The sequence below is a fragment of the Aphelocoma coerulescens genome, chromosome 6 (genome assembly GCF_041296385.1).
Source record: "Aphelocoma coerulescens isolate FSJ_1873_10779 chromosome 6, UR_Acoe_1.0, whole genome shotgun sequence".
NCBI lineage: Eukaryota > Metazoa > Chordata > Aves > Passeriformes > Corvidae > Aphelocoma > Aphelocoma coerulescens.
In genome coordinates, this window is record NC_091020.1 from 19,092,691 (window position 1) to 19,120,475 (window position 27,785).

The 27,785-nt window shown below is 41.8% G+C and overlaps 1 protein-coding gene and 1 long non-coding RNA gene across 2 annotated transcripts; one reads left to right on the forward strand and one right to left on the reverse strand.

Annotated features, from left to right (window-relative positions):
- The first annotated feature begins 1,549 nt into the window (after nt 1-1,549).
- Nucleotides 1,550-27,712, forward strand: LOC138112450 (uncharacterized). The gene is made up of 3 exons (XR_011151747.1): nt 1,550-1,700; nt 25,090-25,297; nt 26,876-27,712. It is a non-coding gene; the product is annotated as an uncharacterized lncRNA (long non-coding RNA).
- Nucleotides 10,555-27,785, reverse strand: TMEM273 (transmembrane protein 273). The gene is made up of 6 exons (XM_069019594.1): nt 27,701-27,785; nt 24,252-24,302; nt 23,382-23,492; nt 22,876-22,900; nt 13,960-13,986; nt 10,555-13,167 (listed from the first exon to the last, which is right to left on the reverse strand). The coding sequence occupies exons 1-6, from the start codon at nt 27,735-27,737 to the stop codon at nt 13,164-13,166; spliced, it is 255 nt and encodes an 84-aa protein (XP_068875695.1). The 5' UTR covers nt 27,738-27,785; the 3' UTR covers nt 10,555-13,163.

Sequence of the window (27,785 nt, forward strand, 5' to 3'; positions counted from 1 at the left end):
ACAAGTGGTTATGTTTCCTGCTGAGCAGCGAAATAATGAAAAAGTATTTATCCAAATATCCAGCACGTCTGTGAACTGCTTTAAAAGTTACCTCACTTGTGTTTGTAAGATGATCTCTCTGAAGAATTTTTGACCCAGCTTTGAATAAACAAAAGTATTTGTTTCATGTCCTTCAAATATTGGGTACTTTAGAATAGATTGTCTTTCATGTTGTAGATGAGGACATATGTTCCTCAATACTGCATTTAAGTGAAAAATAGGCAGATGCTGTAGCACATTAAAGGCATCTCTTTCATGTAGCTGTCAGGTACTGAATATTGTGCTCTTCATCTTCTTTTCTTTAAAGGAAAAAATAAGGAGCAAAAGAAATATGTTGTCTGTTCTTTTTCAAAGTACAGAAGTTCAGGTGCCATTTGTTAAATTATTCTTTGCAGGAAAAGAAGCCACATCTCACATACTGTACATACCATAAGCTTGGATGCATCCCTTAACCAAAAAATAGATATTTTCCTTAGCATTGTTGTGGCCATGTGGATAAGATGTAAGGTGGTCATATTACCAAATCAGCTTGTATTTCTTCTGTCTGAAAAGTTGCTTTGGATAAGCTCTCAAATATGCACTACCTATTAAAAAAGAGAATGTGATCCTTTATTTTTCCTGCATTCCTCTCCTTACATGAGAAGGCAATAGACAAAGTTTGTCTCCTAAAGCAGGAAGGAGACAACTGCTTCAACAGTAGGCCTTTGAAAGGCGCCAAATTATTTGCATTGTTTGATGGAAGAGGAGAGGTCCTGACCCATTAAAAATTAGTGATTTTGATGTGGTGAAGTAGCAGCCAGATCCCTTTTGACTGTGTCCAGTCTGATTTTCTGGCTCCATGGCTACGTGGAACAATAGTCTGTGCAGGGCAGCTGGGACGTGGGCAGCATTACAAGTGAGCATCCGTCAAATTCCTCTGTACTACACTAAGAGGGCTTTTCCTCTGCACTTTTTAAATGACAGAAAACCTGTGTGAATGATTCTCTATGGCTTGGGATAGGCAGCTTTGAACTCAGGATTGTACCCTGGAAACATGAAAAATTATTTTTGTCACCCATGAAGATATCAAAAATGTACTGTGTTGATATTGGCAAAGCTCCATGGGTTTCTTTGTTTGCTTTAAAGACAATACTAATATTTGCACAGTTTGTTAAAAAAACCCCAACATCTCTTTGTGGAGAGCCTATGCATAGACTATTTCTAATCTGATGGTTAAAGTATGTCAAAAGTCATTGATAATAGGAGTGGAAGTTTCTGATGGGGATTGTTCATAAGGAGTGCCAATAAGCAGTGGCTGAGTTGTGTATCTTGGGTTTGTGGGATTATATCTAGAAAAACAGCGTGGTTTCTTGGAGCTGCAATTTAATCAAAATGTATGTGGTCCACAGCAGACATTGAGCAAAGGCTTCCAGCTGGGGAGTTACTACTGAAGGGTGTCCCACACCTGAGACTGACTTCACCAGGCTAAAAGGTTTGTGTGTGCCTGAGTGGCTGTGGAGAAACACAAATGGGAAGGAGGGGAATTCATCTCCTTCTCTGGGACTCACAATAGACATCATACTGATCTTAAAGGGAAGTCTGTATTTGAATCTAGGAAACCTCTAAAGTTAAAGCAGATGGGTGAGTGAGAGCATCTAAATTCTGCTTGGCTGGCACATAAGGTATGTTGTACCTTGTAGTATCTTGTTAAATATCTGCTGGTGATTCTGCTCTTGCAGTCTGCTTTATTTATTTATTTTTGTTATTCAGACTCCTCAGTGCAAAGGGAGTCAACAACCTGACTGAAAAGAAAAGCTAGCCATACAGTGAATGACCACAGTGCTAAATAACCATATTAGCCACGGCATAGGTGAGTAATTTTCCAAAAAGGAGTGTACTTGAACATTGCTCTGAAGAAAAAAAAAGATTATAGGGAAAAAAAGGAAGTAGGATACTATCTTTTAAAAGTAATAGCACACAATGCAGGCTCCAAAATGTTCTATAATTGTTTGTGGTATGGCCTCAGGGTAAGGAAATATTATCATTAAAAAGGAGCAATTTGAGTGAAGCTAGAGATCATAACATTCCACTCACCCATTGCAAATGCCTACTGTCAGAACATGGGTTTCCAGTAATACCCAGAGACTTTCTCTGCTTCTTTTGATCTGCTAGCCTGTAACAAATATACTTTCCTTCTCTGACACTGAACTTAGGAAAGTAAACAAAATCAAAACCATATTTAAAGCACTGACTCACAGAAAACGTTATGCTTATATATATGCCAAAGGCCTATGTTATATTAGTCATTATAATTAAATGGATACACACATCTGTTTTACAATGAAATGTGAGCAATGTGTCACTAATTATTAACATCTGTAGTTCTTTCTAGCGATGATATTTCCATTTTTAAATGCTGCACAGTCTCTGGATTAATAAGATGTGCAAAAGCAGATTTGAAGTTTAAATTTAAAAATTATAGTACCCTGAGTTGTACTTTGATTTTGCTTATATCAGTATTTGTCATCAGGGACATCCTGGCTTTCCATGAACTGCCTGTTTTCCCCCTTTCAGCAACCAGAACAAATGTTCAACAACTGGACTGATATTTCTTCCCTTCCTTTCCAGACAAATGTGTTTAAGCTTTCCCTCTCTTTACAAGAGTAGCTTTCCTGGGAGCCTGTGTGTTAGAGTAATTGTGTCCTTTCAGCACTGTTCAGCCCTTTTTGAGAGCATCCCAATTTCCCAAAAGTGTCCCTAAAGCCTTCTTTAGTTGTTTTGGTCACTCCTTCTCTGATGAGTGTACTGTCTTGACCAGACTTAGAATGTTAAGATCAGCTATAAGTTTTCCTTCTTCACTAAATCTTAGAAGACACAATATTATTAAGCAGCCCACAGCAGCCAAATCATGTTTTGTAGCCATGCTGTCCAGACATCTCCAGAAGCAGCAGTGTTGGTGTTGTCATCGTTGAACTTGCCAGGCCTTCCTTGCCATCTCATCAAGAATTATGGCTCTAACATAGTTTTAAGCTCTGGGCATGGTTTTGGCTGGTGTGCCGAGTCACGTACTGTTGTTTTGTACTCTGAATGCCATGAGCAGGTCCTGTCTTTATTTCTTTACTTACAGTGTTTTTTGCATGCTATCATGGCCACAGTATCAGAGCAGCCTGCGCTCTGTAAGCTTCAGTTAAGTCTGGGTGACTTCCTTTGCTTGTCAGATTCCAGATGTTTTGCCAAAGTTTATTTCTGGATCTTTCATGAGCCTCTCTTTGGATTCCCTGTGCATGTGTGTCTTCACACCAATGATGAACTCTGTTCTTATCAGGGTTAGCCAACTACCAAGCTCCCCCAACCCCCTTCCTCCCCACTCCAGAAAAAAAAATGTTCATCTTTCAAGTCTTAGATCTGTTACAAACTCCTTTAATACTTTCCATTCCCCCTGCACTAAAACAATCTTGTTCCATTTTTGCACAGAATGCAGTCCTCCTTTAGGCTCTGCAATCCATTTTCATTGTGAGCCTCTTGGCTGTCTTAATTGAAAACTAATAAAAACTTCAAGCGACTGAGAACCAACTTTTATCAGAAATAAATTGACTTTCTGCCCAGTATCCTTCTGATAGCAGTCACTGTAGCTGCAGAAACTGTGCAGGTCTTCTCTGAGGGGTTTTTTTCACTAGCAGGGAATTTACCCACTCCATTATGCATTCCTGCAGAATAGTTTGATCCTCCCCGATACTGTACTTTGTCCTGAGTTAATGCCAAGCCTGTGAGCCTGACAGCCTGTAAATGTGATATCTGAGTGTGTCAGCATTGTTCTGCATGGAACACCATCGGACTGAGCATTTCCTTCTACACGTCTCATACCAGCAGATTTTAAAGGCACAGCTGCACACATGCTGTGAACACTTTCTCCCCAGGAGATTTACCTTTCCACTCCTCACTTTTATGCCCCATAACAACATTGTGGAGGAGAAAAATTAAAAGAGCTTAATGCACCCTGCAGCCCAGAGCTGTGAATTCATCTCAGCTGCTTGCAGAGTGTTAATGGACACTGTGCAGGCCAAAAAGACACAGAGGGAATCTGTCCCAATAGTTTTTAAAGCTTCCCCTCTGTTGCCAATGTCACCTTTGAGAGCTAATGACAGTTTTCAGATGTAGGTCTGGTCTCTGCTAATGCTTATGATTGTGAGCATACAAATAGTATTGCATACTCCAGTGGGAAGTTTACTTGGGCTACATTCCCACTGAGGTCAGCTGGGCTTTGTCCAGAGCAATCCTTGCCTAATAAGTCCCCTAATAGTAATAAGCAATGAGTTTGGGACTGTAGTTAAATATAGGAATATTTTAAATTAAAAAATACATGTGCTGAAGTCTCCTCCTGTCTGTACTGCTCTTTCCTGCAGTAATTCCATCAAGCTACTCCCAGTCTTTGCTGGTGTACAGCTGAGTGCAGAATCATGCCTCCTATTACCATGTGAAATATCTCATGAAAAATCTTCAGTTTTACACTATTTATTTCAAATATGAATTTAGGGCTCTAAACTAGTGAGCATCATGACATCCAATGAGTCCTACAGTATCTTAACCCTAAAATAAAATTGAGGAAAATTCTTATTTTTCTCTAAATGAAGGTGTGATGGCAGAGTGGTTCAACATCTGGCATTTTGACAGAGATGTAAGCTCCCTTGTCATGCTAGTGATGAGTGTTTTCAAGACAGGTGGAGAATCAGATTGTGCTGCTTTGAGGCTTTTCTTGGTCAGCGCAGCTGTAAATGGGCACCAGTCATTCCAGCTGAGAGTCAGAAAGGCTGTGATAAAAAGGTCTGTGATAACCACCTTAGTGTTTTCATCAATGTGGTTATCACGGAGCTGGCATGTGCCAGTCTGATGGGCTGAACTGCCTTGGTGTAAGTTGTGGCCATTTTCCTACTACTTCTGCTGAGAGATGTGTATTTCCAGTGTAAGCAGGTTTGTCTTGTGAGAAACAGAACTAATGAAGTCGCCTTCCCAACAGATTTGGTTATGTGCTTGGTTGATGTTTGCTAAATGAGGCTATGGATCTTAGTAGGTGTCAGGTAACCTGCAAAGAGAGATCTAGAGAAGGCCCCAGTCTGGGAAAAAGCTTGAAATGGGGGTTTGTGTCCTCTTTTCCTAGCTGCTTGCCATCATGAAGCATGCTGGAATGTAAATGTCTTGGAGGCTTCTTCTCTTTTGTCAAGCTCTGATAGAAACTGGCAAATCCGTCCTAATGGTGGGAGGAGACTGCCTTGGCCTGAGCTCCAAAATTCTCTGAAAGGAAAGATTCTCCAAATCATAGCACTTTTTGGTGGATCCATACAGTCCAACATGAGCTCTGAAAGCATCTGCCATGGGCAGGTTACTGCTCAGCACACTGGGGAATACCCTGAGTTCAGTTGTTCCACTGACCAGTCAGGAAGCTCTGGATGCATGTACGGCCAGGCTGCAGCCAGCAGTGTGAAGGGATCAGTCTGCTCTAACTGACTCTTCACTTGCAGCTCGGGCAAAGTCTGCCTGACCCTGCTATGGTAAAGCAATTAACAGTGCTTTAAAATCTGCTTCTCCACTTACGCCTTTTAACATCCATACAACTCAATTGCTTTGATTTTCTCTTGATTTTACCCCAGCACAAAAGAGGCTGGTTTTTACTCTCAGTATGAAGTTGCATTGACTTCTTTAATGCCATTACATTAGTATCAATTGGCAATGTCCAAAAGGACTAAAAGGCCTGTTTCCAGAATGAAGCAGAGAAGAAATTCTCATCAGACAAGCCACAGTCGGGTACTGCTGCTAGATACTGGGATTTTCCCAGGAAGTTGCAGGATGGGAAACAGGAACTTTGAGAACTGTGAAGAGGATTAAATCCAAGTTAAATTCATAAATTTCTGTAGTGTGTAGAAATCCTGCTAATAAATATGTAAATATTTTTCTTTTACACTGAAATTTTGGAGTTCTTACCCAAGTCAAAGAAAGCCTCCTATTCTCCAGAGTCCTTAAGCATGTGCTTAACTAAAAGAAGGAGGGATTTTAAGGAGAATTTCTGTGGAGCTCTGTCTATTTCCTATCAGCTGCTTCCATGTGGGAATCAAGCCATTTATGTATACAGTTCCTGACTCTGGGGCAATTAAAATCTCAGCCATAATGTTATATTAACACAGAATTTGGTGTGCCTAATGACATATTAAATTTTCCTAAATTATAGCTAAATTACAAAAAGGACTAATTTACCAAAACCAGTTACTAAATGTTTAGAAAAGGTAGCTAATTGAATTATCCCTTGTTTGTCAGAGACAGATAATCTCCTTGTGAGAAATCTCATTTTTTCTGAAGCATGATTAATTGGCCTGACGAGTCAGAGATTATGACAAATTATGCAGGAGAAGATAATAGATAAGTCAGTAGGACGGCTTGGGAGTGGAGAACTAGCAGCTCTTATTTGGTTTGGGGCTAGGTACCACTTCTGGATTCCCCCTGATCCTTGTATGATCTCCTTGCTGCTGCTGCTGGAGACAAGCCTTGCTGCTGTCACAACCATCCTTTGCTCCTTTCCCTGACACGCTGAAAGCCTCAGCCCAATTCAGATCAATAACATCACCTCCCCAAGAAGGATGCCTGAAAAACCATGTGCTTCTAGGTCAACAAATGGTTTCTACGGAATAATCAATGACATGAGATGAATTTTTTATTTTCCTTTAGTCATGGTAGGAAGGCATTTATGACTCACACAGAAGGTCCAGTCACAGCTTCATCATCTTGTGTGAAAAGCCTGGCAGGTGTTGAATCTGAATCAAAAGTTTATTGGTTATGTTAATGTTACACCGCATGGGTTTGAGAATAATTTTAAATTTGCACCATCTTTTATGTGTAGATCATGCTGTAATAGGAACTAGATTTTAATTATATTCTCATTAACATTATTTGGAAAATGTTATGAATCAGATCTGCATTATTTATTAATGTGCTCAAAGCAAGGTATATTTAATATTATAGTGAGGGTTGCCACAGCCACATGATTTGAAGACTTAGTGTCTCACGTAGAGTATCAGACAGTGCAAAACTCCCACATTAAATAATGACTGTTGGCACCACTCTGCTTTTTCTGTTGTTCGTGACTGCTAAAACAGTGATTTGAGGCAAGTATAAGTTCACGCATTCTGCCTTTTCCTCTGCATTCACTTTTTACCCTTTCCCAAAATCAGTTAGTTCTGTCTTATATTTAGTTCTCCTTTATATCATCAGTTTGCTTATAAGAAAAAACAATTTCCCAGGCATCCCCAGCCAAGTCCCTGTGAACCTACCACTACCACAGTCCCATACCACACACATCCAGTCATCTCCTCACACCAGGACCCCCTAAGGTACCTCAGAGCCATTCCAGCTCTACTTTGGGCACTGCATCCCTTTGGCAGGAAGGAGCAGAAGCCTCAAGTGGGGAGAGGCATAAAGGGAAAAGCCAGGTACCTGTAGCCTTTGAAACATGAGGTCAGGAGCCTTCCTTCAGGACAAAAAAGATGTCAGTAGCCTCCCAAAGAGGAGCCTGGGTTGGAACAGCAAGGTCCCAGAGATACCAGAGTGGCTGGTTCACCTACCAGCCTGGCCAATCTTCACAGCTGCTTTGCTAGTTGTTAGAACTGGTCACTGCAAACACACAGTGGACTTTTCTTCTGAGTAGCTATTTTGTGTTTTGCATGCATTTCAAGGTAGCAGCTCCTTTGAAGAGATCCCTTCAGGTGCCCTTGGGCACTCAGCACAGCTCTCTGTTGCTTCCCTGGTGTCACTCTGAGGAGTTTAAATATGAAGCAGCTTAAAACATACAGGGGTTGTTCCCAAAACAGGTGAATAGTCAGTGGTTTATATTCATTGGGGCATTTCAGTCAGTTTTAATCACAACAGAATGTTTGTGTCTGCTCCCAGCTCTCTGTCTTCCCTCAGTACTGTGAAGTAATTGAAGAATATGATTAAAGGTAATTATTTTAATTGCCCATTGACTCAGGAAGATTTCTGATAGTGCTGGGAAGGATATGATCTGTAAAAGAAAGGCCTTAAGGATTGTCTGCATCAGGACAGATCCCCATCAGTAGTGGTGTGAGGTGTGCAAATGAACCCACTTGCATCCTGAAAGCACCCTCTGGATTATGGCATGGAGAGAAGGGGTGTGGGGCAGGAAACACGAGACATACTTTTGTCTGAATACAGAAGACAGAATGTGTGCACTGTGCCACTTTGCTTGTGATGCATTTGGGCTTGTTATTAGCTCACACAGTGTTCAAACCCAGTGGAATGTCACTGACTTTGCTGAGGCTCCCATTTGGTGCAGCCGTGAGGGAAAGCACAAGGTTTGTCTAGGACTTAAAGCCAGAAACAAGAGAATTGAAACCATATATATTCACTGAGGTGAAATACTTAACACCTAACTATTCCAAAAGCAATGTTTTTGTTGGAGGCAGTAGTAGAGAAGAATGATGGTCTACTAGGTAGCTCACCCATGTGGAGCTTGGAAAACTCTGTATTCTTTGCTGATCCTGTATTGGCCTTTGCTGCAGCACTTAGGCTGCTCCGTGTCTCATTTCCCCTCCCAGTTAAGAGTGAACATGCCTTCTCAAGACTATGTGAATTGTTTCCACGATGTGTTAGCATGGAAATTTGTACAAATTCACTGATATAGTGATAGAGAGGGCAAAGGCCCTTGTGATACTTTATGTGCAACTATATAGAATGTATGGAATCAACCACTTCTGACAATGGAAGAAAAATACACCAGAAGACAGTAAATTCAACACTTTTGGCTAAGTGACACAGAGCAGAAGTTTGCTGTAGGGCAGTAGGGTCTTCTAGGAGAGCACTGGCACGTGCTTGCAATGCTCTTAGGTTTCATGTAGATGTTTGCTGTGGCAAAGAGGCTATCAGAGAAGGTGGACCTCTGTCAGATCTAGGCTGACTATTGTAATATTCCCTGTGTGTAATGAGAGCAATTTTCAGAAGTCTGAAGCTTCTATAGGTCATATTTGTATGGTGTAAACATATTTTCTTTATCGGGTCCGCTAGTTCGGTGCTTTCTTTGTTTGTGTTTTCCCATATTTGCTTGGTGAGTCAAAGCATTTTTAATAGTCTTTTTTATTTGATTAAGTGCCATTGTAAGAAACAGAAAAAATATTCCTGACTAAAATGATCTGAGTTTTTATTTACTGTCATGAGAGAAGCCAATAAAAATTCAGGTTGCAAGTCTTTTGACTATTGACATTTGCCATCCTTTCTGTTTGGGAGGAGCTGAATCAGACTCTCCTCTTCCTCATACTGCCCAGAGTGGATTTGTATCAGTGGAGTCTGATTTCCAGGACTCCTCCCACAGGCACTTTTTTACTACCCATGCCACTGTACTGAGTCCAGTGGATTTTTGCCTGATTTATTATCATGTGAACAAGGGCTGCACCAAGCTGTGTGACTCCTGTAGTTAGTTTTGATTTGGACTGATGCAGCTGACAGAAGGAATTGACTTGAATGATCTCACTGTTGCTGTGGCACTTGCATTGTAATTAAAGCCAATGCTGTGTCGTTATCTCTTTAGAAATGCACGCTGTGCCTGCACCTCTCAGCTCACTTCTTGTGCCCACAACTGTCTCCTCTTCTGAATAACTCTATTCACAAGCATCATTATGTTGCTGGGCATCTGCTGTGAAGGGACTGAGGGCCAGCATGACACGCTGGGCATGTGTCCAAACCCTGACTCCGGAGTGCTTCCCACTGTTATCCATTCAGGGGAATGCCAGTGACCTCAGGGACAGCGTGGGGTGCTTAACATGGACAGGCATAACCTCTGCTGGACAGGCAAACAGGTGAATGCAGATGCCTGTTGTGCTGGATGTGGACTGCCTGGGCTGAACCCTTGATCAAAAATTCATGGAGCTAACAATGTCTTTTGTCTCCCAAATGCTCCTCTTTCTTCTAGTTTTCCTTCACTGATTATTTCCAAGCACTGTTCTGCAGCTTGGCCCACATTTAGGAGCTGCTGATGCTCCAAATGGTGCTGGTAAAGCTGGTTGTAGGAATGGGCAAAACCAGCAACTCCCTCAGGTGGCAAAAGACTGCAGCCCCATGCAATAGCAACTAAGTGTGCCTAAACTTCTCGGTGACAGCAGAAGCAGTAGCTCTGAGAGTCCCTTGTGCCCAGCTGTCTTGCCTCAGTATTGCTCATCCTTCTCTCATACCCAGGGAGCCAAGGCACACACAAAAAGGTTTTGAGAAATCATAATCTATTCACCACCTCAGAACATTTGCCTGATCAAGATTACCAGCCTTAATTCTCCAGGCCTTTCTCCTCTACTGCTTGTAACTTGCCATTTCTTGTTTATTTTCATCTTTATTTCCCACAGTGTACTGAAATGATGTCTAATGAAACATTTGTTCACACAAATAAGGGAAGGTGATAGCTTCCCTCCCTGACCACATGCTCTCTCTTCTGTTCCAAGTCTTAATTAAAATGATACTAAAGGAAGCAAATCAATTAACAGATACCTTACAAGATGCTTTATTCACTTACACATGTACACACAATTACTTACAAGTATCACATTACTGCTTTAGTTTATCTTTTAGCAAATGCTGCTAATGAACTGCAGTGTTACTAAAATGGGTAACAGACACCTAGGAAACCAGGGGAAGTATTCCAATATATCATTCTTCTCTCAAAATAAATTTTACATTTTGTTGTTCAAAATGTGTGGAAAAATTACTATCCAGTTTCCTTTGCACATTTGAAAAATGACCTGCTTTGTGAAAGTCAAAAAACCCCCATATTGAGATCCCTTTAGTTACAGTTACAAGTTACAGTAGCTTTATAAAAGCTACTGTACTTCTTTATAAAAACAAAATTCTGATATATCTGTTCTTATGCTCCAACAGCATGTTTCCTCTAAGTCCCTGACCCAGCACACCAGCTCTGCCTGATCTGAAAGTTGATTACTGGATAGGAGGCCTTGGTTTCCATTATTTTTCTGAGTGATATTTCTCAATAACACTCAGAATTTCTAGGTTGGACTTCAATCTTACAATTATTTTTGTTGGTTGGGTGGTTGGTTGCTTTGTTTGCTTTTAAGTTGGATTAAATCTGTTGTATTAGTGGAGAGCTGGAAAGAACTTTATTATGAACTGCCACACTTAGAGCAGAAACAGGTATAAAAGTGAACTTTAAGAATGCATGTAAGGTGAGAGATTTAAAAAACCCATATGTCTATAGACATTGGTTTGAGTTAAAAGTTTATGAAGATCCTATTTATTTACAGTTTGTGGTCTTTGGATCTGGATAATGGTTATTTGTAAATTCCATAAAATAGTGTAACATCCTGTTTGGAGTCACCCTGTAAGGCTATGACATAAAGCTCTGCCTGTAAAATATTGGGACATAGATAAAATATTAATTAAGTTGTGCATGCAGTCTACCTGAGGGTCCCAAGCCTTGAAGCTCTGCTGGGTTTCCCGAGAGAAGCTGTAAGGAATAGCAGAGGATGCTGGCCAAGTGCTCCCAAAGTTCCCACAGCTGACATTTGCTGCCCTGTCTTCACAAGGTGAAAGAAAAGCCTGGCTTGAAATACAAAAATCTTCCTGCTTTTCTTGCAGCTTGTGATGACAATATATTATATACAGCATTCTTGAAAGAAGAGGTTTAAACAAAATAGAATCTACAGCATTCTTTTCTGAACTGAAACCAAAGCCACAGACTCAAAACTTTGGTAAAAGTTGGAAAGTGTTTACAGAGTAACTTGGGTTTAAATTATTTAAACTACTGTAAATGTTCTGAAACAAAGCTCTAATTTTTCTTCTCGTCACTCCCACTCTAAGAAGCTTGTAATTGGAGCCAGGCAAAGCAATTTTGATGTAATCAAGTCCACCAGGACATATAAGGCTAGAACAAGAATGATGGTGCTGGGAAACTGAAATTATTCACAATTTCTTATTGAACTTAGTGCATTGTTTTATACTAAAAAAAAGGGATAGGGAAATTCTGGAAATAACAGATTAGCTTGTTCATACAATATTGACATGAAGTGTCAATAGCACATGGAAAACATTTCAAAAATATTTTTTTCATTTTAAATGAGCAAAATTAATATTAAATGGTTGAAATCATCACTACCACCTACAAAAGACATCAGTTCTAAATGTAAAAAAAAGATAAAACTTTAAATGAATGCAATGTTTTCCTACTAACACAAAACTGTGACGATCTGCTAACCCACTGCTTTGTGATGCCAGGTTCCCCTTCCTGCTCTCCCCTGCCCCTCGCCCTGGCCACTCCCTTGGGCTCTCCCTGTTGGTTCCTGTACCCCAACCCCGCCCAGGGACCGCCCCTGAGCCCCTGACAAAACCTCCCTGCGCCGGGATCACGAGGTCTCTCTGCCTCTGGGGACAGCGGGGACAGGATGTGATTAAAGTCCTCTCAACCCTCATGGGAGACCCTTCTCGCCTCCTCTGCCATCACTGCTTGTAGCGCTGCCGGCTGTCGCAGCAGGATCGCGGGGCTGCCTGAAATGGGCTACAGGAGGGGGACCAGGACCACATTCCCCAAGCATCCCTGCTGAGCTCTCAGGAAGCTACAGCCTGCTAAGATAAATCTAGCGATTACAACACAAAACAATGTATTTCCTGAAATAAATGAGAAGCCTTGTTTTGTTTTAACCTCAAATGGATGATTTTCCAGGTTGCTGAAATCATTATTTATTTATCTTGAAATATGGGTGTGACCATGAATTCTGCTGCTGAGTTACATTGCCACCTTTCTGATTACCTGGTATTTAACTGACTTTAGAAATCGATCATATACTTATCACAGACTAAAGAGGCCCTATTAATGAACAGAGATCATCTGTTTTATTTTCCCCATACATTTCCTTCATATACGTGCTGTGGAGGATTGCAGGCCATTTTGGTACAGGTGATTGAAGTTGGCCTGCACTACAAACTCTTCCAGTAAACAATCAATCAGCCTTTCAACTAAAGAACAAAGAAAAGGATTGGTATTGGTAAGACTCCTGCCTGTGCACAAAAGACTTCTATTGATCCTCAGACCAGGTAACTGTTGATTGCAAAAGGGTTATTGATCTTTTGTACTTTGGTTTCTTATTGCATTGCTGTCATCTGTGAAAGGAAAGAAAAATCACAGGTTAACAATAGCTCTCTGGCTTTGGTTTTACCTGGATTGTCCCAGGTAAAACATCATTGTAAAAACTGAGCTGGGAGATACTCAGATGAAAATAACAGGAATTCTAGAAAATTATTAATGGAGATGCTGGAGTTACATTCATGAAGGTCCTTTCAGTTCACTTTTCTTTTACTAGATGTTTCTTTGTACCTTTGGAGGCATCTGTTTTTCCTAAGGGAATTAACAGAACAAATGTGTGATTGTGGCTGTTTTGGTGACTTCCAGATGCCCTTGTCACTGCCAGGTAGGACTCCACTGGCAGCAAGCCATACATTTTTGGGTAGCATCCCAGTGCTCCCTGTATTGCAGACACTGGACTATTGTCATTTGGGGTGCTTCCCAGTATTGGCTTGCCAGAGTGGGGAGCAGCTGAGCAGCCCCTGGATCCCTGCTGTGGCTGCATCTTCCCAGGAGTTTATTACTTCGAGTGCCTGCTGCTGTGGAGCAGCTGCCCAGGGCAGACAGCCTTGCAGTGTGCTTGGCCCTTACGTTAGGGTGCTCCAGGTAAACCACTGGGAAGCTGGAGGACAGCACAGTTAAATTACCCACCTTAGCCCATGCAGAGTGTCCAGGAGACCTGGGCTGTCACTGCGAGCTCTGGGTAACCCCACAGCCTTTATCGCTGTGTGACCTTTCCCTAGTTGCATGTGCCTTCACAGCTTTGGGTCTGCCCAGTACTGTCACCCCACCTCCCTGTGTCACCAGCACCCCCTTCCCCCAGAACATACCTGTTCTGGCTTGATCCCGTGTTTGACCTGCAAAGTATAGAGAGTGAGCTATTAACTGTGACTTTCAGAGCAATAATCAAAGATGAGAATTCAAAAACATGTTAGAGTTGGGGAAATGCAGGAACTTTGTTATCTTTTCTTCGCTGCTCTAAATCTTTTATTCAGTTTTACTCCATCTAGTGTCAGTGCTTGGAAACAGATCTTCTCTTGCAGCTCTCGACTTGTTTATATTAAATCTCAAGACTCCACAGGGAAATGAACTTCATCGTAGTTCCACTCCTACAAAACTACTTAAGTATTTTCTGGTGTCCTTTGCTAAAGAAAGATGTCACAGGAGATTTGGTGGGCAAGGACAATGCTTCACATAATTTGCCTCCGTCTTTTTTTCTTCTCTGAGAGAAACTTTGTCATTCATGTCTTTTAGAATGCTCTGCCAAAATTTTCTGTTCCTGTGAAATTCACTGCCCTGTTAGGGTCTGTAAGACCTGGGAATACAGTCCATGGGAGACCATATGATGAGACTTAGATAGGCTGGAATCAGAGGGATTTTTTCTGTTCTGCTCCTTTTCCTCCCCTATTTCTTTCTGTGGTTTGGGGCTGGGGCGAGTCAGCACAACCCTGTAAGGTGGCAGTGCCTGCACTGTCCTGCAGCACAGTCACAGCTAAGTTCCCATTCTGCCTGCTTTGCCCAGCCCCTGGGACCTTCCGGGGCAGCCAGGGAAGGTGTCTGCTGGAATGCAAGGACAAAGGCTCACCTGTACCTGCCTGCTTGCCTGCAGCCTGGTGACCACACTGGATGTACCAGGGGATTGTCTCAGCTCTCCTTTGCCTGCACTGGTCTGGCACTTTGCAGACACAAGGAATTGCTTTTAGTGACACAGCTTTGACATTACCCAAGAGGTAACAGTTATGCAACAATATTTTTCAGCTTGTTCCATTTTGTGGCAGCTCTTTCCCAGAAAGGCAAGGCATTTCAAAACATATTTAGGGACCTGATATAGGCTGTGCTTATGAAATCATCAAAAATTTCTTCACACAAAATAACAGACTTTGGCCTGTAAAGTGCTACACAAGTTTCTGTCTGGATCTGTAGCCATTAAAAAAATTACAGTATTTTTCCCACTTCTAACAACAGAACAGGCCAGTGCAGTGATATGAGCTCACTGACATGAATCAGCAATGGATTAGGTTCAGGGATGCTCACTTGATCCCTTCCCCTGCCTGTGTCAGAGGAGAAGAAGCTGGCAAGGAACTACTGGGAAGGGCAGTTACTAAGTGATTGCCTAAATGGTCTAATCCTGAGTAACTCAATTCTCTGCATATAAAAAGAGCAAACAAGAGACTGGCTGGGAGGCCAGTGCTCTTCTCCATGTAGTCCAATGCAATCAGTAAGTCACCCCAAGATTGAGACTGTCTTGCTGATGCTCTCACACAATCTTCCCACTGTTGACAATGCCAGTTTCTGCAAGACAGGACAGTCCAGCCTTCCCTGGCACCTCAGTTGCAGTATTTTACCAATTCCCTTCTGCCAGACGTCCTTGAACAACCTGATACCTCTGAAAATTATTTTTATGTTCTACCGTATTGATTTTTGGCAGGGCTGGTTCCCTGAGGCAGTGGAGAAGGGTGACTGCCTGAGCAGAACATACAGCTGTGCTGGGAAGGGGGGGAGGTGAAGCAGGCCTTTCTCTAGAGGTGGGACATCCTTTGCTCCCATGCTTTGCTCTCCTCCAGGGAGTCATGGAAGCTCATTCAAAGGAACCAGTTCACAAACACTTTAGAAAGTATATTTCTGCCTACAAGGTTAGTTATTCTTCTTATCCTCAGCTTCCACCTCTCCTGGACCAGCACACACATTTCAATGTCTGTGTTGTAAATAAGATTTGTAAGTGGGCCAGGTGTTGTTTTAATACACACACATACACACACACAAATCTAATTACTTTTCAGGCAGTGGTTTTCTGTGTTTTTCTTTTAGAAGACCATACAAATTTTCCATTGACTCTGTGAGCCTCTGCAAAGTGTCTTTAAACCCCATCTAAATCTATATGGAAAGCCTTTAAGCCCATAAAATTCCGTGAACTGCTGAGAAATACACCACGGATCCCCAAGCATTTGCAGCCTATGAGGCAGAAGTCAGGATCACTTTGTGGTACTCATTGATTTCTTTCAGCTTGCTGTTTGTTCTCTGACACCAGGCTGTAAAGTACACATGGAATATGGAGAGTGGATGGTTATAAGCAACAATCAGGAGAAAAACAAACAGCTGTGCTAATACAGGTTATTCAAGGCAGAACTCTTGGACAGTAAGAGATCAGGGAACTGAAATAAAGTGATGTGATACACTGTACACATGATCGTAAAAAAGGATCTGTAAATAACCTTATTTTCTGAAATGTCACTGACAAAAGCTCCTAGGACCTGAAATCAGTGATTCCTTTTTCATTAGTTTAGTGTGAACTTGTGTGCAGAAATTAAATGTGATACAGGAAAATCGGTGAGTTGGAATATGCAGGAGCTCTGATTTGATGCTCGTCTGACTAACACCTGTGGCACTCTTGAGTCTCATGCGTCAAGAGGCCTTGGTTTCTGTTGGTTTTAAGCTGTCCTTTAGCTATCATAGCAGCTTTCATTCCTACCTAATCCCGTGTTGTCACTTCTCTGACAAGCCCTAGGCCACACAAAGCTACTCAGTCTGTTTGGCAGGCTGGTGCTGTCAGGGAGCAGGAGGTTCTTTGCTCGGTGGCATCTCATATTTGAGTTACCCTGGGTGCCTGTTGACAGGGGTGAAGAGGGTACTCTTCCAGAAGCATTTCTCCTTTTTTTTTTTTCCTATCCAGAGTTGCAGCAGCTCCAGGGGAGGGTAGAATTACTCGTTTATTGCTGGAATCATTTGCACCAGCAAGTTTGCCAGCAGCGACCACGATGGCTGTGGAAGGAATTGCCTGTGACAGGTGTCTGAATATTACCAGGAAAGCATTCTCCTGACTCAGCAGGTTTGGCACCAACTCTTACAATCAAATTATTGAGAGCTATTCAAGACTAGCCTCAAACAGTTGTGCAGAGGGGTAGGAAGGAGTAAGGATTCTTCCCTGTTTGGCAGCTGTGAAAAGGTGAACCACAAAGGCAGTCCCCAGATCCAAGAGGAGCACAGGCTCCCTGGGCCAGGTACCTTCCCAGGGAATGTGGAGGGTGGCCAGAGAGGAGCAAAAAATAGCCAGAAGTGTGGCTCTGCCCATCAGTCTGGTAGCTGGCATCAGTGAGATATGCTGTATCCTGGAAACAGGTTTAATGAATTAATTTCACCCTAGCAGTTTGTGCCATATGTACATGTGTAGTATATATCTATATATCTATATATCTATATATCTATATATCTATATATCTATATATCTATATATCTATATATCTCACTCTCTTTCAGGGTGTGTGTGCCTCTATACAAAGTATTCCCTCAATCCAGGAATGGTGCTAAGGAAGCTGAGAGCCTACAGTGTGTCTTAGTGCTGCTTTTTAAAGCCTGCTGTCCCCAGCACAGTGCGAAGCTTAATGTCCTTGATTTTGAAGTGTGTTATAAAAAGATTAATTTCATTTTATGGAAAGGGTAACCTGAGCCAGTGACTTGTCCAAGGTTGTTCAGAAGAACAAGTTCAGTTAGATAGGGCAGTGACAGAAGTAGGTAGAAATACCAGTTTATTGCTCTAGTCACTGGCAACTACTGCCTCAACACAGAATGGGTACTGACATTTTGTTTATGCAAATGTATATGTACAAGGAGTTGAGAGCCATTTCTGCTCAGATCATTTGCCCATTTTTAACACTTACACACAGATGGATTTGTTTAGACCATCTCTACTCAAATTTATTTGCAGTAGTGTGCATTATTATGGCATTTGTGAAGCTTTAAAATATTTTCCATTAAACTCAGTTCCTAGGATGCATGCTGAGGAAACCTAAAGCACTGAATACAGCCTTCAGTCTATCAACCACCTGTTGGTTGGATTGCCAATCCCTACAGTGCTGAGTGAGGATTTGGGCCTGTCCCAGTGTACCAAAGGGGCCAGACTCATCTTGTGCAGGTGGTATCTACTCAGTGAGGTGCAAATGCACTTCTGCCTAAGAGGACTGGAGCCCTCCAAGTTGTATTCCACTCCCATTCTCCTGACAGCTCTTCACTACTGGCTTCTGGCCATGGTGACAATGTGAATAGAGGCTCTGCAGTCAAAAGAGACCACACAGGAATAATTTGTGACTGATTTTGCAAGGCTTATTTGGATCATTGAAGATCCAAACTCTGGTTTTCCTTATATGTAAACTAACATAGAATATGCAACTTGTCAGAATGAAAGACCTTGTGAAGGTCTGTTTTGGGAAAACATGCGTGGCAAGTGAAGGAACAGCTTAGGGCATAACTGAGGGATGTTGAGAGAATCCATTCACCCAGAGGTGTCAGATTCTGCTGAATCTACGTGACTGGTCTGCTACAAACCCAAGAAGATGAAACCGACTGCATAGTTTAAAAGGAATATTCCTGGGAGAGGAAAAGAAAAAACAGGCTTGTTTTAGGAGAGTAAAGATAGAAGCAGGCAACTTGCTGCCAGGCTGTGGGCTGAACCTATAGTGTTACCTGTGAATAGCTGCCACAATATCTGAGTGGCTGCAATGCATTTCAGTGCCCAGCATCCTGGGCAACCTGTGTTTTCCATATGGACCCTTTTCCCTTGTGATCCACTCTTCCCGTGACACCCTCGGACAAGGCCAAAATCCCTTTTTTTTCAATTTGTATTTACTTATGGATTTTGATTTGTAAATTTTGGGACCATTTTCCAAAGGACTCCCACATGTGGCTTTCTCAAGTACCCACTCTAGCATCAAAACTATATCTCCAGTTAAGTTTATTTAAAGTTTATTTGTGAGCTCAGACTCTGGTGACTAGACAGATTGTGTCTCTCATTTGCAGGTGATGGGACTCATGTCTATGTTTTTGGCTTCCTATTTGTTAAATGATGCATTCTTCAATTCAGTGTTATAGACCAAGTTGGACTATCTGGATCAGAAAGAGCTGTTCTCATCTCCAAAACAAGATGTTTTTCTTTCTATCTGACTTTAAACCTGTTTGAAGGATATGGTATTTTTGGATCAGATCTTGTTCACTGTCCCTGCCTGTCAGGCTACAGACCTGAACATCACAAAATGCTAGGAGAAAGACTCTTGGTTCAGATGTTTAGGCTGCCACAGTTCTGATGGAAGAAACTGCAGCTCAACATTGAAACCTGCACATATGATTGCCCAGACCTAGTCTTTTCCATGCCATCCATCTCCAATGTTTATATTTTCAAAGTGGATGATTTCACCTCCTATGCAATGTATGGCACTGGTTTTAGAGATTTAGCACAGATTAGAGGCTTTCAAGGTGCAGTAACATTCCAAGACCACCTCCACTCACCTAAAGAATGCTACAGTTCTCAAAAGTATCCAGCGTTTCTCAAGCACAGCCTAGCAAAGGAGAGAGAAGTTGGTCCCTTAGAAGTCAAAAACACCTGGCAAGCAGCTCCCAAGCTCCTCCTCTCTTCCATCAAATGTCAGAAGAATTTGTGTATTGCATTTAAAACCTGATTTTCTGCTGAATGATTTACATGGAATCCTGTAGAACCCAGTGAGTTGCATGAGGAATTTTGTGTGCGCTGTTTCCCAGGACGTGTTGACAACAGATTAATTTGCGGCAGGTTTAAAATATGTACTTTTTCCCTTTTAGTAAACATCCTCTGTCCCTCCACCCTTCTCCTTGTCTCTGTAGGTCTCTTTCTTTGTCTCCTGTCAAAATAAATCTAGCTGACATGCACTGTAGTTAACTCAAAATATTGCCAGCATTAAATGTGCCCAGACATTTTTATGAATACATTAAACTTGCATGAAAATTTTAGGCATTATAATTTACCAAGCTTACACCAAGATGGCATTTGATACTGACATGAGCTATTAATTAAAAAAGAGGACGTTAAATAATTGTCAGTTGACGTATAAATTGCTGTTTTGTTGGCTGACAGAATCTTGCCTCAAGCCTTTTTCTTCTCAAGCGTTAGTAAATATCCCATTAAGGGCAACCCATTGTGAATTGTTTAAATCTGAATGTTATGTACCTGACTAAATAAAGTGGTAAATGCTATTAATTACTTCACAATGAGCTGTCATTGTCATGTGGGTATAGAAACACTTTTTTTTTTTAAGTATTTTGGAAATTATCAAGGGAGACACATCTGAATACTTCCTGTTCTTAGTGAAAATCTGTTCTTGGAATGGGTTGGTTAGGTTCAGTACCAGCTGAGTGGGGTTCTGACCTAGAGGATGATAATCTGCATCAAGGCCTTCAGCTGGTACAAGGCTGAGCAACTCCATCATCTATGAAAGTACAGTGCTGGGTGATGCCCACTCAGAGTATTTCCCAGCTAGGGAAATATTGAGTGGCTGATGGGGTTTGTGGGAATAATGATGTGAAATTTAAAACAAAATTTGGCTGAAGGTGAATTTGGTTGAGTGTTCTATCAGTTGGATTAAGTATTTTTTTTCCTGAACAAGCATTAATAGTCATCACTGGTCAAGCAGAAAATGAAGCTGTTTGCAGAAGATTTGCCAGTTCTCCTCTCCAATCCTAAAGAGATGGTGTCTCGATTAACACTGAGGGTTTCAGGTTGCCTATCCCTGAGGGATTCAGGATGGCTATATGGCTGGTTGGAGAAAATCAGGTGATTTCAGATGATAGATTTCACTTTATCAGAGGGTTTTCTAGGACTAGCCACTAGTCTAAAAATTCCATGAATTAGAATTCCATAGGGAACTGAAGCAGGTAGATAAAATCAACTTAGACCTAATTATCATGTGCTTCTCTGGTGACCTGAATAAATCCTACTAAGGATTAGTTTATTAGGGGCATTTTTAAATGTTTGCTATGGCTCTGGTTGTATTTTTACTGCCAGAGGTTTCCTCAAGACCAGTGGAAGGCTATAGTGTTTCCACAGATTAACACCAGCATTATAGAATCCCCTAGTGACCCACCAGAGAGTAATACATAGATGCCCTGAAGTGAATGAGAACAAAGATTTGCTGGTAAAATACAGACTACCACAGCAGAATTGAAAAGTACAGTGATTAAGAAGTGACAGTGGATTAGTAGGTTTTTTCCTACTTAGCCATAAAAGTGTCGTCTTTAACATAAATAGTTTTATCCCAAAACATTGTGGAATTAGAGTTTCACTGGTCAGTGTCAGTGGCTCTAAGGCAAAATGTTTGTGTATTGTGTCACACTTCCAGCCTTAAGACCAGAATTTTGTCATGAAACTGGAAATTTCATTCTACCTTTTAGCAAATGCCTGTAGACTGGGATAAGGAAACATCAAAGAGATCAGTGTAAGGTCACCATTAAAGACGTTAAATTTTGCTGCCACCACAAAGTCAGTCACTTCCCCTAGAAAGATCAGAGGATGATATAATAAATGTTCAGACTGTCTCTGAAGGAAAATATGGCACATAATAAACAGCAAAGGCAGCTAGAGAAGCCCAGTGTGGAACAGTTCATAGATCATACCATCTGCATTTCACCCAGGCAGTAAATCTACCACTGCCTTCCGTGTTTCTTCTTGTCTTTGTCCCTGTCATCCCTTTATTCTCTTTTCTCTTGACTCTGGTCTCTGGCTTTTCTGTTCTGGCTTAGCTCTTTCTCATGACTTTCCTATTCATTGTTCTGTCTTTACTGTCCTGAAAGCAGCATAAAGTTTACCAAGTATTCTATGTTTGTTCTTCTGACCTTATCATAGTCCTAATCTATTTCAGGTTAATGCACAGGAATTGCCAGAGTCTTGTCAGAGAATGGTGTGTTACTAGAAAGGAAACCTTTTGTGCCAGTTACCACTGGGGGAGAGTGTCTCCCTGGGAAAATAACAAATCCTTCAGGACTGGGGCCCTTCTCTTTTGGGCACACAAAGCATTGAAGCCGTTGCTGCAAAGGGTGTCCTTGCTTTGATCTTTAATTCTGTGTTTACATATGCTGTGCTCTCTTTATGAGGAATGGCTGTGATAGGGACATCCTTCTATCCAGCTGTCTGAGAGAGGCCAAAAGCCATTTCTGAGATCATTGAGTACAGCTGTTGTCTTCACTTGATGAGAATGCTCGTTAATTAATGTTTGGGGTTTTTTTAGTCACTTATAAAATGTCTCAAAGGGAACAAAAGGGTCACCATCTGTAGGTTACCACAAGCCAACAGACAACTTGCAGTCCAGAGTCTCTGCTCCTGCCCCTGGGGGAGATGCACAGTGACCATTGCCTACGAAGGCCGGCACTGCTCTTCTGCTGATGAACTGGTCAGGTGCTCAAACCCTAAAATGGCCTTACTGTTTTGGGTAAGGGGGAGGATGGTGAAGGGCAAAGAGGCATCCCTTCCAGCAGGAATGATCATTGTGTGACCTTGACTTGTAAGAGCCTGGAGGGAAGGGAGTTCTCAGAACTGATACCCAGAAAGAGTAACCTTAGATGAATCCATTTACCCAGAGTTTGCTGTTATTATACATAGAACAAACAAAACAAACAAAAAAACCAACCAACCAACCAAAACAAAACAAAAACAAACAAACAAACAAAAAAACCAAACCAAACCAAACAAAACAAAAAAGCTTCATCACAAGGGTTTGAAGGATTTTAAATCTAAAAACAATCTGTCTGCTGAGTTTTCTTGCATGTTTCTGAAATGTTAAAAATGCTGTTAGAAGAAAATTCCTTTTTCCATGCAGATTCACTAGATATCCCAGTCCTCTAGAGCCTTATCACGTGTGTTATGTGCAATCATTCAAATGTGGGGAAGCATCATGCATAACAAGAGAGAGAAATTAAAAGTTGTGCATAACAGAAAACATGATGACTCTTACCTTCTATCCATTTTGCCATCTGACTCTAAAGTGAGAAGAGGAAAATGTGATTAGTTAAAAACAAGGAACAGAGGGATGATAGGCCTCCACAGAATTTGTGAGGAGACAACTAGGAGTCCACAGTTACAGCTGGTAAAGATCCAGCCATCCTTTATGAGGAAAAACTTTCCTAAAGCCCTTCTTGATTCTAGCAGCTGGAATATCACATGACAATTTTGTCAGAGCTGTATCTTAGCTAATACTTTGTCTGTTTTGAGTTTGGTTGTAGCATATCCCCAGGGTATCATGAGAAACAAGTTTGAGACTAAAGAGTAGAGTTGGTTATACTGAAATGTGACTCTGCAGTTCTAGGCAGTCCAGCAATTCAGACACTTCTAAAATAGTTCTTAGGAAAACCAGAGCTGTTGTACATACACAACTGCTAACACTGAAGCTCAGACCTGCTGTATCAGAAGATGAGGAGAGCTAGATCTATGGATAAGGGATTAGGAGTATGTTTTTCTTACCTTCAAAGACACTGTCAATCATTTTGGTTTTGGTCATGCAGATTACTACTGCTACAAAACTGATTGCTAGAACTGCTCCCAGAATAACTCCTATAATAACATATGTGTAATCTGCAAATATTGAAAACAAGTCAGTGAGTATACACCATTAAATAATAAATACATTCTTTGAGGTTCAGGTGTGCCAAACTTTAAATGAATCCCTAAAAAGAAAATGCTGAGCCAGACTACGTAGCTGAGAAGAGTCTGAGTCTATTCTTTCGAACCCCAGCATACCATGAAGCCATGTGAACCTGTGGCTAAGGGGCTTGAGGATATTCTATGATAATGAACAGCTTCAGCTTTTGGTGTGTGCAGGTCTCAGCTGAGTTTTAGCGCTAGGGCTTTACTTTTCCCCCCAAAACCAAAATCCACCATCCCCACTCCTTTGCCACTCTGTATCCTTCCAAACTGTTACTCCTGCTTTCCATAGCTGCACATGCACATATCCACCTCCCAGTCCCTCACCTCCTGCCCTGCCCAGCTGTTCTGCCTCTGTAAGTCTTTGCTGGGAGGAAGCAGAATTTTTAAGTGTAAACTCTGATCTGTGTTGTGATTTGGCATCACTGTGTGTACAGAAGGGTCCTCCTTCATACATCAGGCAGGAGGGTGCCTGTGTTCAGGGTCTGAGTCCCATGCTCTGTCCTCCCTACACGTAATTTAAAGTGTCAGTCACATGACAGGACTGTGCAGCACTAGGCAACTACAAACTCACAGTCAGATGCTTGTGTTCTACATATAAAAGGTATACAAAGTCTTCTAAGGACATTCAGTTGTGTTGTTTTGCCTCTAACTTCCTGTCTGGAAGTGAAAATCTCACCATAAACTCACCTATTTCCTCCTCTGGGTTTCCAGAAGCATATACCTTTGCTCTCCAAAAATCTGGAATGGAAATATTTTAGCCTGTTAGGACATTGAGCAGAATGCCATTTCTGGCTATTTCCAAGGGGATAGTTGATTCTAATATTTTTAAAGATAGAATACAAGGCTTCCTGCTGTAGTGAAGTGTTATCAGTCAAGTTAATGAGGGCATCCTAGAAATGTGGTCACACTGTGCCAGTTTTTTGACCAGAAGAGAAAATACAATTCCAGAATTTTATGTTGCCTTAGCACTGTTTCCATTCCATGGTTTTGTCACTGCAAGCCAGAGAGCTCTCTACAAGAGAAGCTGCTATAAATCAAGAGGAAGATTACAGATACACTAAGGCTAATAAGACATGCTAATAAGTGAGGATATGGCATAGCCCAACACCCCTTTAAAGAAAAACATGAATCCCAATCCTGCCTGTAGTTCCAGTCATCAGGATGTGATTTATTGCTGGCAGAGAAGAGAGTCTTTTCCTCTTGCAAGCAAACTTTGTGGGCTGAAAGCAAACCTTTTCAGAGACTTCTATGCCAAGTACTCTGTTCATAAAAAGGACAACTCCTGGCTCTTCCCTTCTCCATAAAGTCACTGAGCCATGCTGCCTGATGCTCAGAGTGTGCAGGCCCTCAGAATGGAGTGACTTTGAAGAAAACAATTCATTCCCATATACTTTATGAAGGAAAAAGAATCAATATAAAAAAAAAAGAGAGAGAGAAAAAGAAAAGGTGCTGTTTAGTGTCAATGTTGCTTGGTTATTATAGGAAATTGTTAAAAATGGACACTCAATTTCTTATTTTTTTTCAGTGCAAGGATATTTCCACCAAAGCCTTCGCAAGTAGCTCCAAATGATGTAACTGCTGCGTAGCTGCATGAGGTGCCTGGACCATGAGAAGGCTTTGAAGGCAGATATGACTCCTGCATTCTAAACCTGCATGATGCTAAACTCCTGTCCCCTGCACATGCTTCAGGCAGAACATGAAGTCACTGCTTTTTGGCCAGGATGGCAGTACAGGTGGGAATACAGCTGCTTTTCATCAACACCATCTTTTCACTGGCATTCCCCACCATAGCAGGGAACTGGGAGGAAGTATTGTCTGGCTGAAACCCAAGTAGAATTTTAATGTCTTAAGTGCACTCAGTTTTACTACTGCTAAGGTGTCCAACATTTTAAGTCCCAGCTCCTCTTGTCCACTTTTTGCGGAGAAAAAATTTTATTTTCTTGAGGTATGGGGGGGGGTCTGTGCTTTCATTTGTTTTCCAGTAAAATGAATGCTAGAAACATGACTGCTTTTTAACTTGAAGCATAGTCCTTATGTTCCAAAACAAGGCATTTTGGTATCTTTACAGAAATACATCTTGTGTCTGCTTTTCAGACTACTAAAACCCTGGAGCTGAGTGTGGGCCCTGGGGCTTCCAGGGTTATGTCAAAAAAATCTGATCTATTGAGTGGCTTACAACAGATCTGTTTTTATTTCCTGGTCTTAATCACATTTGTATTCCCAAATTTTAATAAATTACAAATCAAGCTTCAAAAATCTGGAGAAGAGCTTTCAAAAATCTTGAGTTTCAGAGCAAATGTATTTTGGGAACTATAACTCAGAGCTGAAAGTCCTTTTTTTTTTTTTGCCAAACTTTTCTTCATAATGAAAATGTCTGGAAACTTATTTTATACAAGCAGAAAGATTTTCTCTCCAAAACCTCCATGACACTCAGAGAAGGAGTTGTAACAGGTAGAAATCTATGCTTATACTGGCTATACTAAATGACCAAAATCAAAGTTATAAAGATAAGGAAATTCAAAGAGAAAAAGAAGGTCTAAGGCTACACAGTGGGCATAAAAAGCATAGCTTCTGTTTTTCCATATTAAAAACCAGTCTCTTTGCTCTCATCTGTGATTTTATTTCATTATAAATTTTATAAAAACACCTTTCTTCCATCCCCTTAATTATTCCTTGTGCCCATATGAAGAATGTTTTAAATTCAAACATAATAAAAGTGATATTGTATTACTTTTATTATCCTAATGATCATAATACATGGACCTTAATGTATGCTTTCTAATGGAATTATACCAGTGACAGATTATGTGTTTTATGGCAGAAATAATATTTTACATGGAATATTTTATGTAGGTCAGTTTAATACATTGAGATTAAATTACTAGTTTCTTTTTTAAAAGGGAGGGAAATTTCTGAAAACCCACAAAACTAAAGAGAATATTTTCAAGTCGTACTTTCAAAATGCTTTTAATTAAGGTTTAATATCGTTTACTGGATGCTGCTTAAATACTGTTTCCTTTCAAAGACAGTGTTAGGTGGATTCTATTTGTTTCAGTTTTTTCCTGGGTGAAAAGAGGTGGATTAACTAACTCAAATACACATTTTTCTGTTTGATCTTAATCTTATCTGCAATTTAGATCTTTCGGGGATGTACAAAAACTTCCCATTTGGGGGGGGGGGGGGGGGGGGGGGGGGATAGAAATGATGCCTTAAACTCTGCAGTGCTCTCGTCCCAGTGCTGGATTTCTGTCTCTCTCTGTAGAGGGTTTAGACTAACACTCACGTCTTGAATAAACCCTCTGGACTTGCAGAGTATTCGCTTATGTGTGGAAGAGCCTAGCGGATGAATTTGATGCCCACACTTGAGTGACTTGTGGATCATTTTTCAAAGCCTCGAAGCAAGTGACGGTGCTCTGTGCCCTCTCCCGTGTGCCCGGCTCGGCCGCAGCGCGCAGCTGTGGGGGAGATGCGCTGCCCCGGGCTCCGGCAGCACCAGCAGGGGCTGAGATACGCGGGCTGCGTCTCCACCGCCGGGGAACACCTTGGTGAGTGTGTTGTGGGCAATCCAGAGATGAGACTGCAGCCTGGATGGGTCCTGCGTTACACGTGGGGGCAGTGCAGAAAGAGGAACTGCGAAGCTGCTCTGGGAGCCTGCGGGAGGAGCCGGGCTTGCTGAGCTGTGCTGGAGCCGGGCACACAGCGGGGCAGGTCTCACTGCCGGCTGCAAACGCAGTCCTCTGCCACTGCGGTTACCCACTGCAAGGCAGAGCTGCTGAGCAAGCGATGGACCCGCAGATAAATACTCGGGGCTGGGAGCCTCTAGTCTGTGATCCCGGTGTAGCTCTGGGCAGGCTTAGCGCTCGCCAGACGTGCTGCACACAGAGCTGAGCCCAGCAGAGAACAGATTGTGAGCCAGGCCGGGGTCCCTGTGCGCTCTGCGCCACAGCCCTGCAAACGCCGTGCCTTGCCCAGAGGTCAGTGCAGCGAGGGAAAGGGTGCAGAATGCAATTTGGGCATGAGATCAGGGAGCAGGAAGAGCTCCATTTCCCCACCGGATTAGGTGGTGTAAGCCACTCCTAGCCATAAGCTGCAGTGATAAACAGTGTGCCTCGTTTTTCACAGTGCACAGCACTTGCCTTGGTCCCTTCTGCTTGTTGCCTCCTGCTTCCACATGACTTTCTTCTCCCTTCCTCCAACAACTCATATTTCTCCTCATTGCAG

Bases quoted from the DNA above. Each gene is read 5' to 3' on its own strand.
- TMEM273 (XM_069019594.1), bottom strand. From the start codon at position 27,737: ATGTGGAAGCAGGAGGCAACAAGCAGAAGGGACCAAG. The intron at 23,493-24,251 runs GTGAGTTTATGG...CAATATTTGCAG, and splicing joins AAACCCAGAGGAGGAAATAG to ATTACACATATGTTATTATA. The intron at 13,987-22,875 runs GTAAGAGTCATC...TATACTTTGCAG, and splicing joins GATGGCAAAATGGATAGAAG to GTCAAACACGGGATCAAGCC.